Source organism: Cupressus sempervirens, chromosome 5, assembly GCF_028749045.1.
Source record: "Cupressus sempervirens isolate cs-2001-9-10 chromosome 5, ASM2874904v1, whole genome shotgun sequence".
Lineage (NCBI taxonomy): Eukaryota > Viridiplantae > Streptophyta > Pinopsida > Cupressales > Cupressaceae > Cupressus > Cupressus sempervirens.
The window spans coordinates 94010307-94022901 of NC_143122.1; the positions used below are offsets into that span (position 1 = coordinate 94010307).

Here is a 12595-nt window from a genome sequence, read left to right on the forward strand (position 1 = left end):
CTTCTTCATGCTGAGTCTCCATACTACCACCATTCCTTTGCCATTCTCCCATGATGGCTGTAAACTCTTCCCATAAATCATATTCTTCTTCAGAACTTACTGCTACACAATCTTTATCTCCATCCTCATGCCATTGCTCTTGACATTTCACTACACCATGCATTTTGAAGGCTTCATTATTTTCCTCCAAACTCTCTTTCATAGGAGTACCTTTCAGCATTGTACTCATCTCTATTTTCAAAGGACACATTATTGTTCCAACCATAACTTTATCACACTCAAATCCCATAGGACTTTCCTCTTTATTCTTCTCATCAACATTTACTTGCTGCAATTTATCTTCTTTCTGCTCTTCAGGTTCTTTCCCTTCCAAAGGACAACTTACATCTATCATTGTTGAGATTTTTGTAGCAACTTCACATACATCTACACTCTTTATGGCTGCCTTCTCTGTAGTTTCATTTGCCTCTACCAAAACTTCTTTCACTTCCTCTTTCACTTCATCATGCATTGGAAATGCTATCCTATCAATAAGACCTATACTTCTTGATTCCTTCCATGTTGTATCATCTTTCAATGGAAATAAAAGCATCTTCTTTCCATTCTTGTTGACGGTATATGTGTTTTCTCTACAATCATATATGGTTGACCTGTCATATTGCCATGCTCTTCCCAAAATCAAGTGACAATCTTTTAAAGGCATAATATCACATTCAATGGTATCAAAATATGGTCCAATATTAAAAGAGACATATGACTTTTCAAACACATCAATCCACTGTTCATCTCCTAACCCATATGCTCTGTAAGGTAAATCATGAGGTACTCTTGGAAGATTCAATTTCTCAACCATTTCTACTGAGATTATATTTTCAAAGGAACCGCTGTCAACTATAACTTTGCATACCTTATTCTTGCACTTGCACTTTATTCGGAATATAGAATGTCTTTGGCTATAGCTTTGTCTTTTTGCTTCTTCTTCTTCCATTTCTTCTTTCATTTCTTTCTTCTCAACTACATTCTGCATATATTCCAACTTACTGGCTAGTTCTGCCACTATCTCCTTCAACTCCCTATTCTCTTTCTGGATAAGTTCTTCTTGCTCCTCGACTTTCTTTACTAACTCTGCATTGGTCACCATCTTGCTTGACCCTATTGAGGAATCTTGATCAGGGGCGTTCAACATATAACTTCACAACCTGCAACTCTCAAGCTCTGATACCAAAAATGATGCAGACACTCAACTGAGTTGCATCAAGGGGCATCTACAACCTTCAGGATCACACACTAACATCCAACATCACAATGTATTAATTGAGTTTCTTTATACACAGTAAAAATGCATATACTCTCTAAATCCATTCTATATACTTTTCCATCCACTTAATCCATTAAACAAAAGTTTTAAAACAAATTGCCCAGAAAATACATTCTTGCTGCCTCCTGGATAGACCTGCACTCAGACATGAATAACTTTCAAACTAAAAAATATTTACTCAATCCAACCGTTGAGATTTGGCATAACTAAGTTTCAAACAACATATAAAAATTTGAGATAAATCTAACGGTTCAAACTTGAGATATTGACCACGCATCAGAGTACATTTTTCTGCAAAATATTGCTTCTTGCTGTCTCTAGATAGACCTGAACTCAGACATGAATAACTTTTGAACCAGATCAAAAATATTCAATCGCCTTGCTGAAGATGGGCGTAATTAGGCCTATAACAACATATCCAAAGCTCATCAAAATCCAACGGTGCATTTGGGAGATATTACAAACGCACTGAGACTGATTTTTGCAAACATACCGAATTCAACCCAAAAATAAAAACTTGTCTTCTTCCTCTCTCTTCCTCTCTAAAAACTGACTCCCTAAATAAGGAATATGAAATGTCCCTATCCAAAAATAGGAGACTGTTTCAAAAATTATGAATATTCCTGCTGCCAACTATCTGTCCTTTTTTAGGATATGATTAGATTCTTCCACTAAAACAAACACACATGGTCCTAAGTGGCTATATTTGGAGAGTTTATCATTTCACTCCTCCATTTATGCCACCACATCATAGGACATTATTTTTAAACATAAAACTCTAAACTCACACACACAAACATTTCAAAATTTAGATTTTAAAATCAAAACTTTCTGATATTTTCTTTGTACCCTGCATTTTAGTCATATTGCAAGTTGTCTTCCTGTCGCCACCAAACTTCCTATCGTAGACGTGCTCCTGCACCAACTTCCATTTCAACCATGATGAGCAACGTTGAGGTGGCACTTGATTTTGAGGATATCAGAGAAGAGGATGTCAATGAAACAGATTTTGGATCGAGGTTGGATGAGTTGGGGAAGGTTGCTATCAAGAAGAAGCATTTGGGCACCCTTTCCTCTCTCAATGCTTTTTTTGGATCTGAGAAAGAATATGAGAAGGATCATGAAAAGATACTACAAGCAGCAAGCAACGTGGTGAAGTTAGCGAAACTTAGGGCGAAGCACACACCTTGTCCTCCTATGGAAGAGGTTAATGAAAGGCTAGCTAAGTTCATTGCCTTAGCTAAGAAAATGAAAGAAAAAGGAAGATTTATATTAGAAGATCATTTGATGTAAGCCCAAGTGGCAATTTCCTTTTCTTCTAGAATATGACAAGTGTCTATTTCTGATTGGCCACCATTTTGGTGCCTTCTCATTGGTTGCCACTTTTTGCACTTTTTTCATTGGTCCATTGATGAGGTGGTGTCTTCTCATTGGCCGATGGGGTGGCAACCCTAATTAGGGTTTTGAGGATCCAATCTGGATCGTTGATCTTGTTTTGATCTCCACCGTCCATTGTATTTCTGGCCCCTATAAAAGGCCATTTGCTCTCATTTGTAAAGGGGTTGGAAAAATTGTTGCGAAGATAATACCAAAATTGCTCTCTTTTTCATTGTTGCGATTTGCATATTGATTAAGAACATTGGGTATTATTGCATGTTTTCTACTTCCACATAGTTAGATTTCTTTTCAAGTTGTTGAAGCAAATTTCATTTCAAGTTGTTTAAGTGAGAGTAAAGTAGATGGATAGTGGTATGGTAGCATTGGTAAATGTTTAATAGGGGTCAATACTAGGCCACTAGCATCCTAGCGGCTGGTTGGGAAGCTTTGTGTGGTAAGCTAGTTTATTATTCCTTTGAATCATTGCACCTGTGGAAGTGAGGCCGCTAGTCAGCTCTCATTAGGTTCGATCCCCGTCCATTTGCTAACCTTCCATTCATAGGAGTAGGAGTAGAATAGTGAGTAGCTGGGTAGTCGAAGCTTAGAGAAAGAAGTTAGAGGAGTAGGTCAAGTATTAGAATACATCCAATCACCTTCCACCAACATCACTTTCCCATCAACATCATCATCGGCAGACACATCCTTCATCACCACCACCATCAACATTATCTGCCACTCACATATTTCACAAACCCATCATCATCTCCATCATTCCACCAAAGTCCAAGTCATCCTCGAATGAATAGCATAAGGCCGCCTACGTGATTACCAGCGAATCACATCGATAAAATTGAGCGGGTATCCAATAGTGTAAGGAACATTAGAGCTATTGCTTATGTCTTCATGAGTAATAACTTTTCAAGAGCGGAGTTGCATGTTTGATATTCCATATTGAATATTCAAATCCTAATATGTTATGTAAGTGATACAAAACTCGCATCAACACTAAGCATGTTGTATCATTTGTACACATAATACTTTGTCATATTACTATACCTGTAATATAACATATCAATTATTCTTGTGATAATAGTATTACATGGAATGCAATACACAGGATAAAATCCAGAGAATGATTAAATTCTTCCTTTATCCAAGTTGTGACTCATAGGCATTGACAACCCTACATCGAGATCTACCAGTACACACCATTGAATTCGGAGAATGATTAAATTCTTGATTATCCAACTTATGACTCATAGGCATAAAAATGTCTATATCACAATGTGATCTTGAACTCATTCAGATCTGCCAGTAGTTCTCTGTTGTTTAGTACATTGTCTCAGAGATTGTCATCTCTCATAATGTCTTTTATACAAGTGTTCATTATCTTAGAGATTGTCACCTCTTAGATAATGAATACAAATGGTGAAGCCCATAAGAGTCAATAGTTTGACCATAATAATTTTAACACAATTATTTCATTAATAATTAAAGAATACAAATGAATAATAATTCAACCATACCAAGTCCTTTTCTAAAGTGATCTATCTTCACTCGAGAGAGAGGTTTGGTAAAAATATATGCTATTTGATACATAGTGCAAATGTTTTTTAACTTGATAGTTTTCCTGTCTACCATATCTCTTACATAATGGTAAGGAATTTCGATATGCTTGGATCTGTCATGAAAAATTGGATTTAGAGAGAGCTTGATGCAACTCTAATTATCACAATGAATGATAGTGGGATTCATGGGTTGATCAAATAATTCCACAAGTAACTTTCTAAGCCAAATTGCTTCCCTAGAAGCCATTGCAGCTACAATGTATTCAGCTTTTGCAGAACTCTGTGCTATTGATGATTGCTTTCTTTATATCCATGATATCATTGCCGAGCCTAAACTAAAACAACATCCTAAAGTGCTTTTTCTATCAATAAAACTTCCAACACAATCCGAGTCTATGAATCCATGTAAGTCCAAGTCAACTTTCTTATACTTAACCCCAAGGTTAAGAGTGCCTTGTAAGTATCTCATAATGTATTTGATTGCAATTAGGTGAATCTCCTTTGGCTCACACACAAACTAACATAAGGAATTAACTGTACAGCAAATATCAGGTCTTGTATTTACCAAGTACATGAGAGACTCAATCATCTGTCTATAAAGAGTAAAATCTATGGAGGGTGATTCTGTAGCTACTTCCTTAAGTTTGTTTAGATTAGTCTCTATTGGTGAAGACATAAGTTTGCAGTTCCACATTCCAAATCTCTTTAAGATGTTTAATGTATATTTTCCTTGATTAAGTATGATGCTGTTAGAGTTTTTCCATACTTCCAATCCTAGGAAGTAATGAAGAAGTCCTAAATTTGTCATTTCAAATTCTCTAATTAGATCTTTCTTGCATTGATCTATGAGATGATCATCACCTGTTATTAGTAAATCATCAACATATAGTATCAAAATTATCATCTCATCTCTATCCCTTTTATAATTGAGATTTGGATCAGCTACATACTTAGAGAATCCTAAACTGGTGAGATATTTATCGATCCTTTCATACCATGCCCTTGGAGCCTGTTTAAGCTCATAGAGAGCTTTCTTGAGTCTACAAACAAATATTTTAGGATTATGAGTTTCAAATCCTTCAGGTTGTTCCAAATATACCTCTTCTGTAATCTTTCCATTCAGAAATGTTGTTTTCACATCCATCTACTGTACTTCCCATCCCTTCGATGCTGCAATAGCTATGACTACTCTTACAAAGATGTATCTGGCAACTGGAGCAAAGGTTTCTTCATAATTAGTTCCCTCCTTCTGAGAGAATCCTCTAGCTATGAATCTGGCCTTATATTTTTCAATGCAACCGTCAGCAGCATGCTTGATTTTAAATATCCACTTAGAAGAAACAACAAATTTTCCCTCAGGCCTAAGAACAATTTTCCAAACATTATTCTTAATAATGGATTGGTATTCTTTTGTCATGGCATCCTTCCAAGCTGCGTGTTTGATAGCATTTTAAACATTTGTTGGCTCTGATTTAGATAAGTCACTCATGTTTGCTGCATAGCTAGATAATCTTTTGGGTCTTTTGCTCTCTCAAAAGTTCCCAGATGGTGCAAAAAAGTCTTGTGCTTCCTCTATAGTCTTAATAGCCCAAAGTGGTATTTTCTTAGGATTTTGAGTTTCCTCAAGATTAAGGTTTTGAATCTCACCTTCGATTTTTTCAATGTTCTCCCTTTGAAACTTAGGATCATGATTTTCTTCAGAACTAAGTATATGAAAGGTGTCTTCAGAACTTAGGGCTCTATTGAATGCAAACTTTTCTTTAAAGATAACATCTCTACTAAGTTCAATGTTCTTCTGACTAGGTATTAAAATTCTATATGCTTTAGAGGTTTCACTATACCCGACAAAAATACCTTTCCTTCCAGAGGGTTCTAACTTAGTTCTCTTTTCTTTTGGAACATGTATGTATACAGGGCACCCAAATATCCTAAGATGGCTTATATTTGGTTGAACCTTAGAAAAGACTTCTTTAGGAGTTTTTCTCTGAGGTGGGAGTGAGGACTTTTGTTTTGAATATAGAGAAGAGTACATAAGGCTTCTGCTCAAAGATACAATTCTAAGTTTTGATCAAGTATCATAGCTCTTGCCACTTCTATAATTGTCCTATTCTTCCTTTTTGCTACCCTATTTTGCTGTGGATTATGAGGAACAATATACTCCCACTTAATTCTTGCTTCTTTACAAAAATATTTAAACAAATTTGAAGTATATTCCCCTTCATTATCAGACCTAAGAGTTTTAATTTTATGTCCTGATAGGTTTTCAGTTAAGGTTTTGAATTCTTTAAATCTCTTAAGGATTTCTTTTGATTCTTTACATTTTAAGAAGTAAATCCATGTTTTCTTAGAGAAATCATCTATAAAAAGTATATAGTACAAAAATCCTCCAAGATAAGGAACAAACATAGGTCCACATAAATCTTAGTGGACTAATTCTAAAACATTGTTAAATTTTCTAGTGCTAGTTTGAAATGGACTTTTGGTGTTCTTACCTAGTGCACATCCTTTGCATATGCTAGAACCATCTTCTCCATAGTTGATAAGGCTTTGAAGTTTAGATGCCTTAACCTTCTATGTCACACTTCGTTTATATCAACAGCTTCGTGGATTAAGGCTTGAATAGGTTCTATATTTAATTCATACAAGTATCCCTTTCTTTGACCAATCAACTTAGATTTCTTAAATGAAGAGTTCTTAGACTAGGTCATTACTTTACCGTCCATGAATGCAACCTTATGTCCATCATCTTCAAGTGCTGTAACAGAGATTAGATTCCTCTTGATTCCTAGTACATAGAGTACTCTTTTGATATGAAGATAAATACCTAACTTCAATTTCAAGGTGCATTTCCCAATTCTTTTGATAGGGTGAGTGGAATTATCACCTATAATAACTTCATCATTAACTTCTTCTAATATTGAGTCTAGTACTTCTTTGTATCATGTAATGCATCGAGATGATCCACTATAAACCACACATGCTTTGCTTGATACTTCATTTGATAGCGCTAAATACAATACACATTTCTTAGGATCAAAATTTTCCTCTTTCTTAGTAACTTTTGTACAATTTACTTGCTGCTTTATATTCTCTAGGCAATTTTCTTTGTAGTGTCCAAATTTCTCACATTTAAAGCATTTTACTTTGGATAAATCTCTCTTAGGTTTGTCACTTCTTTGATGAGCCTTCTTCTTTTTGAAGTGCTTCTTCTTACCTTTGTAGAATTTGTGTTGAGAAGATGAAGTTCTTCATCTTCAGTTTTCAATTTCCTTCCTTTCTTGAGTTGCCTAGATTCTTCTTGAAGGCAATCTCCTTTAAGTCTATTGAAGTCTGGAAGTTTGTCTCTAGCACTTACTCCTTGTGAGAATATTTCCTATGAATTTGGTAATCCATCTATTGCCATTAATGTTAGTTCTTTATCATCAATTATGTACCCAATGCTTGTAAGTTCATCTCTTAGACTAGCCACCCTTAGGAAGTATGAATTCATAGATTATCCCTTCTTTATTTTTATATGATTTAGTTGCCTTTCTAGTGAAAGGGTTCTAGTTGCATTATTAACCTCATATGCATTTATTAATGCACTCATCATATTGAATGTTGGCTGATGTTTCATTATCGTAGGTACTATTTCATTTTTAACTCCATCTAATATGATTTTTATGGCTTTCCTATTTCTTTTGATCCGGTTAGTTCTATAAGGATCAGCATTAGGCTGCTTGGATTCCTTATCAACAAACTATGTTATATCATTTTCTTCAAGAGCCATCATAATTCTCAATTCTCATGCATGAAAGTGATCTTTTCCATCAAACTTGTCTTCGGGTCTAATTGCATTGGCCATTGTAGGTAGAAGGATGTTGCTATGTTTTAAATCTAATTATCAGTTTGCAGAGCCAATGTTCGACTACTAGAGCTCTGATACCATGTAGATTTTCTGCAAATTCTGATGAAATAATACTGATATATTACCTTCAACCTTGCTGGAAATGGTTCCTAAATAGTCTCGACAGAATATTAATCGTTCATGGAGAATGGTGTATAATTCTGGAAATCGTTTTTATTCTTGTTATAAATTCGCTCAAGATAGTAATGCTTGAAGAGCAGACTTGGGTGTAATGTGTGTCTTCTATCCACATCCTTGCCCCTCCTTTATAGTGAACCCAAGGGGCATGTCTGTAGAAAGGACATGACCCTTTCTAGGTTGGCCCTCCATAAAACAAATTGAATTTACCAAGATCGGCACCCCTCTTTGATTGTCTATTAGTTAGTAGTTAAACTAACTACAAATAGGCAATCAAGACATTAGTAAATGTTCCCAAAGGGATTGCTGATCTTTGCATGATAAATTAATGTATTCTAAAGGCCAATTCAGTGAAGGAAATTTCATGCATTACCAGATCTGTTCGATTTGAAAAATCAGAACATTGGATAACTCGTTTTTCCTTAGGTGGGAAGGGGTATATTGATGCTTTAATGGTCCAATCTGTATCGATCTATGTTGCCAAACCCTGAATCATTTAATGTTTTTGAGTTGAACATTCACATCTTGGATATAGTGATTTAAAGATGACGATTATGAAATAATCTTCTTCTGCATAGAATATAGGTTGATCCCATTAATTGACATATCTCTGTCCTGTTTCTTGAATTTTAGGGAGTTGATGGATCCAGGGTTGAAAGGGTGATGGAATTGGCTCATATTGCAGCCAATAAAAACACAGTTCCCGGAGATGTTTCGGCAATGGTTCCTGGTGGAATTCGCATGGGTGATGATTTTTGTTTATTAACTTGAACTTCACAATGTCCCTTCTATAGTATCTTTCTTTCATGAGGAAGTTTGAATAGAACAAGATTTTGAAATGGGATACAAAATGGATACAAAAGCTCCAGACCAGGGGAAACTTTTGATAGGTTACTGCCAGAATTCAGAATATTTAGGCAATTAAACCAGAAATAATCTGACTTTGTATCCCTTCCCACTAAAAGAATTTCCTGGAATATTCAATGTTTTACAGGGACACCTGCTCTAACCTCAAGAGGTTTCACAGAGGACGATTTTGCAAAAGTTGCAGAATTCTTTGATCATGCAGTTCAATTAGCAATTAAAATAAAATCTGAGACAACAGGTCAGAACCTCTACTATAGTCACCTTGGCTATTTATTTTATTTTATTTTTATATAGATGGTTGTTCTTTATGAGAAACGTTCATGCTATTCATACCTGTTATTACCATCAGTTCATACATTCTGAATTCAATCAAAATAATGTGGAATCTAAAATGTTTCTTACTTTTTAAACTTCAGGCACCAAGTTGAAGGACTTCAATGCCACAATTGAAAGCAATCCAGGCGTACAGGCGGGCATAAAGAATCTCCGACATCAAGTTGAGGAATATGCGAAGCAATTCCCCACAATTGGATTTGAAAAATCATCCATGAAATATAAGGAGTGATAATGTCTGAAAAAATCGCCCCTAAGCTGGTTTCTATGTTTCTTAACGATTAAGGGTTTCTGGACATAGAAGTTCCCAGATTATGTCTTATGAATCCTTTTGCCATACTTATATATTGCTCTTAAAAGTATTCTGTTGCATAGAACAATGTTTTATTTCTTCCCGGCTGTGGTAGTGTGGTATGTCTTAAATCTTAATCACCTGGATACCCTTGTACCCTTTGTAAATGCAAAAGAACTCTCCACACTACGCAGTGCTTGTAGCCAATGCAAAGCATTCTCAATGAACAATTTCCTCAATAGTATAATACTTTCATAATTGTGATCTATATAGAAAAAATATGAAAATGAATTTCGAGGTGACAGTGTGGCCATCTCCCGTATAGGATTAATTAGCTTGCTACATCGTTGTGATATTGCTAGCAAGATTTAACTCTGTGATTTTTGAGTCAAACTCATTGACCCATGTTTCATGAGTAGTGATTCAACATGAATCCATCTTTCATGAGAATAAATTTTTGAGTCAAACTCATTGACCCATGTTTCATGAGTAGTGATTCAACATGAATCCATCTTTCATGAGAATAAATCCATTTAAGTCAAACTCATTGACCCATGTTTCATGAGTAGCGATTCAACATGAATCCATCTTTCATGAGAATAAATCCATTTATTCTCATGAAAGATGGATTCATGTTGAATCGCTACTCATGAAACATGGGTCAATGAGTTTGACTAAAAAATCACAGAGTTAAATCCTGATAGCAATATCACAATTTGGCTTGTTGTGGAAATTATCTCCTACTTATCAATTGCTTCATCGTGATTATCATGAAAATCTGTGATATAAAATTTGTCGTAGTGAATTACTAATTTTGAAGAACATAGAAAATGTTAAAATCGTTTTCACTCAATTAAAATAGGTAGTGCCACTTTAATATCTTGTTAACTAATTTGAAGGTGTGTTTATTAGAACTAATGTTAAAACTCATGATATTTTTCAAAGTTTCATAAAGGTTGATGTAAAGTTTGATTTAAAATTTAATTATTAAATACTTATTCTCATTTTATGATTGGTTATGTGGCAATTTCTCGGGGTTTATTCAGAATTTCGTAAGCCAAAAATCAAAAAATTTAGGAGGCGGCGTGTGCAGAAGTTTCTAGGTTCCTCCATCTCGAAAAAGACGTGAACGTTTATTAAGCGAAGTACTCAAAATCTAGCCTAAAGCACTTACCACCTCACTGCCATTACCAATCTCCACAATGGACTGTGTTGCTTTAAGTGATAGGAATCATCGGAATTTATTTCAATGGTTTTAAACTTTTTAGCTTGTTTTTCATCTATGTTAGAGTGGAGTTTTTGCACATGCTTCTCTCACATTTCTTTGTCACAGCAATTTTCCTGAGACTTGTGTGTTTGTTGGCAAATCTCTCTGTAAATCACATTGCCCATCATGTTTGCAAAAATCACAACTTCTTTGGTTTGTTCATTTTTTTAGAGCCAAAGCCAAGAGGGTTTTTATGTTTGTAGGCTGTGTAGTTCGACGCATAAGTCACATTCTTCCACATTATCGATGTTTTTCCCACAACCAATTTCCAAGACGTGACAACTTTCTGTGGTTTTCTTTAGTATTTTGATGACATTTTGAGTTTTTCTAGGTGAACATCCTATTTCATTGGTGCAAGGGTTTGTTTTTCATGTTTGGAGGCACTATAACAGTCAACCCCTCGCTTTGCTTTTTGCAATTTTCTACATGGCTGCACAAGCTAGGTTTTCAAGACTTTCTGCAATTTTATTTCACGATCTTTGAACAAAATTGTCCATTTCAAACTAAGGTTTTCACCAGTGCTTATATGTTTGAAATATATTTTGTTAGTGCATAAGAGAAATTCTTTAAGTTATAAATATTTCGTTTATTAACAACTGTTGTAGAAAAAATTAACAAGCTAATTAATATTATTTTGAGTAAATGTTAAAATGGCTAAATAGAATCTCACTATGAAATATTTACTTTTTAGTTTTATAATACATATAAATCTATTAGAAAGTAATTAAGATTTCTTTATTATCGGGCACAAGCAATTAAGATTTCTTGATTATCTATTGGGCACAATGTTCAATATTGAAATTAATTTAATTTCTAATCACTCTCTAATTTTTTATAATAAATTAACTAACAAATATAATTTAATTAGTTTTTCATAATAAATTAATTGACAATATATTTTCATTAAGAAGCCAATCTACACCAAAGTATAAAGAAATTAATTTATACAAATCTATGATTCAAGACTAAAAATACACACATATATCTAAATAATCTATGTCTTAATAACGAGTTCACTATATTTTAACTTTATTTTTATAGAGAATTTTCTATATTTTTGCAACCAAAAGTTCCATTAGTGAACAGATCACATACAGAATAATTAAATGATTTAGACTTCATTTTACATAAAAATTATCAACAGTCCAAAGGCAGGGACTCAAGCTCTCCCAAGAGCTCTTGTTCATTTTAAATTCAAATTCAGTTAATATGATTTTTTCAGCACATTTGGTGTGTTGTCTATTTTTATAATAATTCAAGACAAATAATCTAGTAATTGAATAATTTTAAAATTAGTTGTAGTATTTGTCAACTTATTGTCTAATATTTTTAATAATAAGCATAAAAAATGTGTCTTTCAAGTTGTTAGTATTAAATTTTGTGTGTGAAGCTCTTAGATCTTAAAAGCATCATATCATGTTATGGTGCATCAACACGAATAAAATGTGACTTAGTGCACAACTATCTATATAACCCTTTTTGGGGTCTTTTTGGACAATAAAGACATGTTGATATGATGACTCACCTGTTTAATATATGCTAACTAATT

The 12595-nt window shown here is 34.2% G+C and overlaps 1 protein-coding gene across 1 annotated transcript in view; it reads left to right on the forward strand.

Annotated features, from left to right (window-relative positions):
- LOC149554712 (serine hydroxymethyltransferase 2, mitochondrial-like) overlaps window positions 1–10037 on the forward strand; it is a gene marked incomplete at its 5' end in the record, with an annotated part of 50881 nt that extends 40844 nt beyond the window's left edge. Inside the window, 3 exon segments of the mRNA XM_089828765.1 lie at window positions 8921–9032; window positions 9282–9392; window positions 9571–10037. Coding sequence (XP_089684891.1) covers window positions 8921–9032; window positions 9282–9392; window positions 9571–9719 — 372 coding nt within the window.
- Window positions 10038–12595: the final 2558 nt, after the last annotated feature.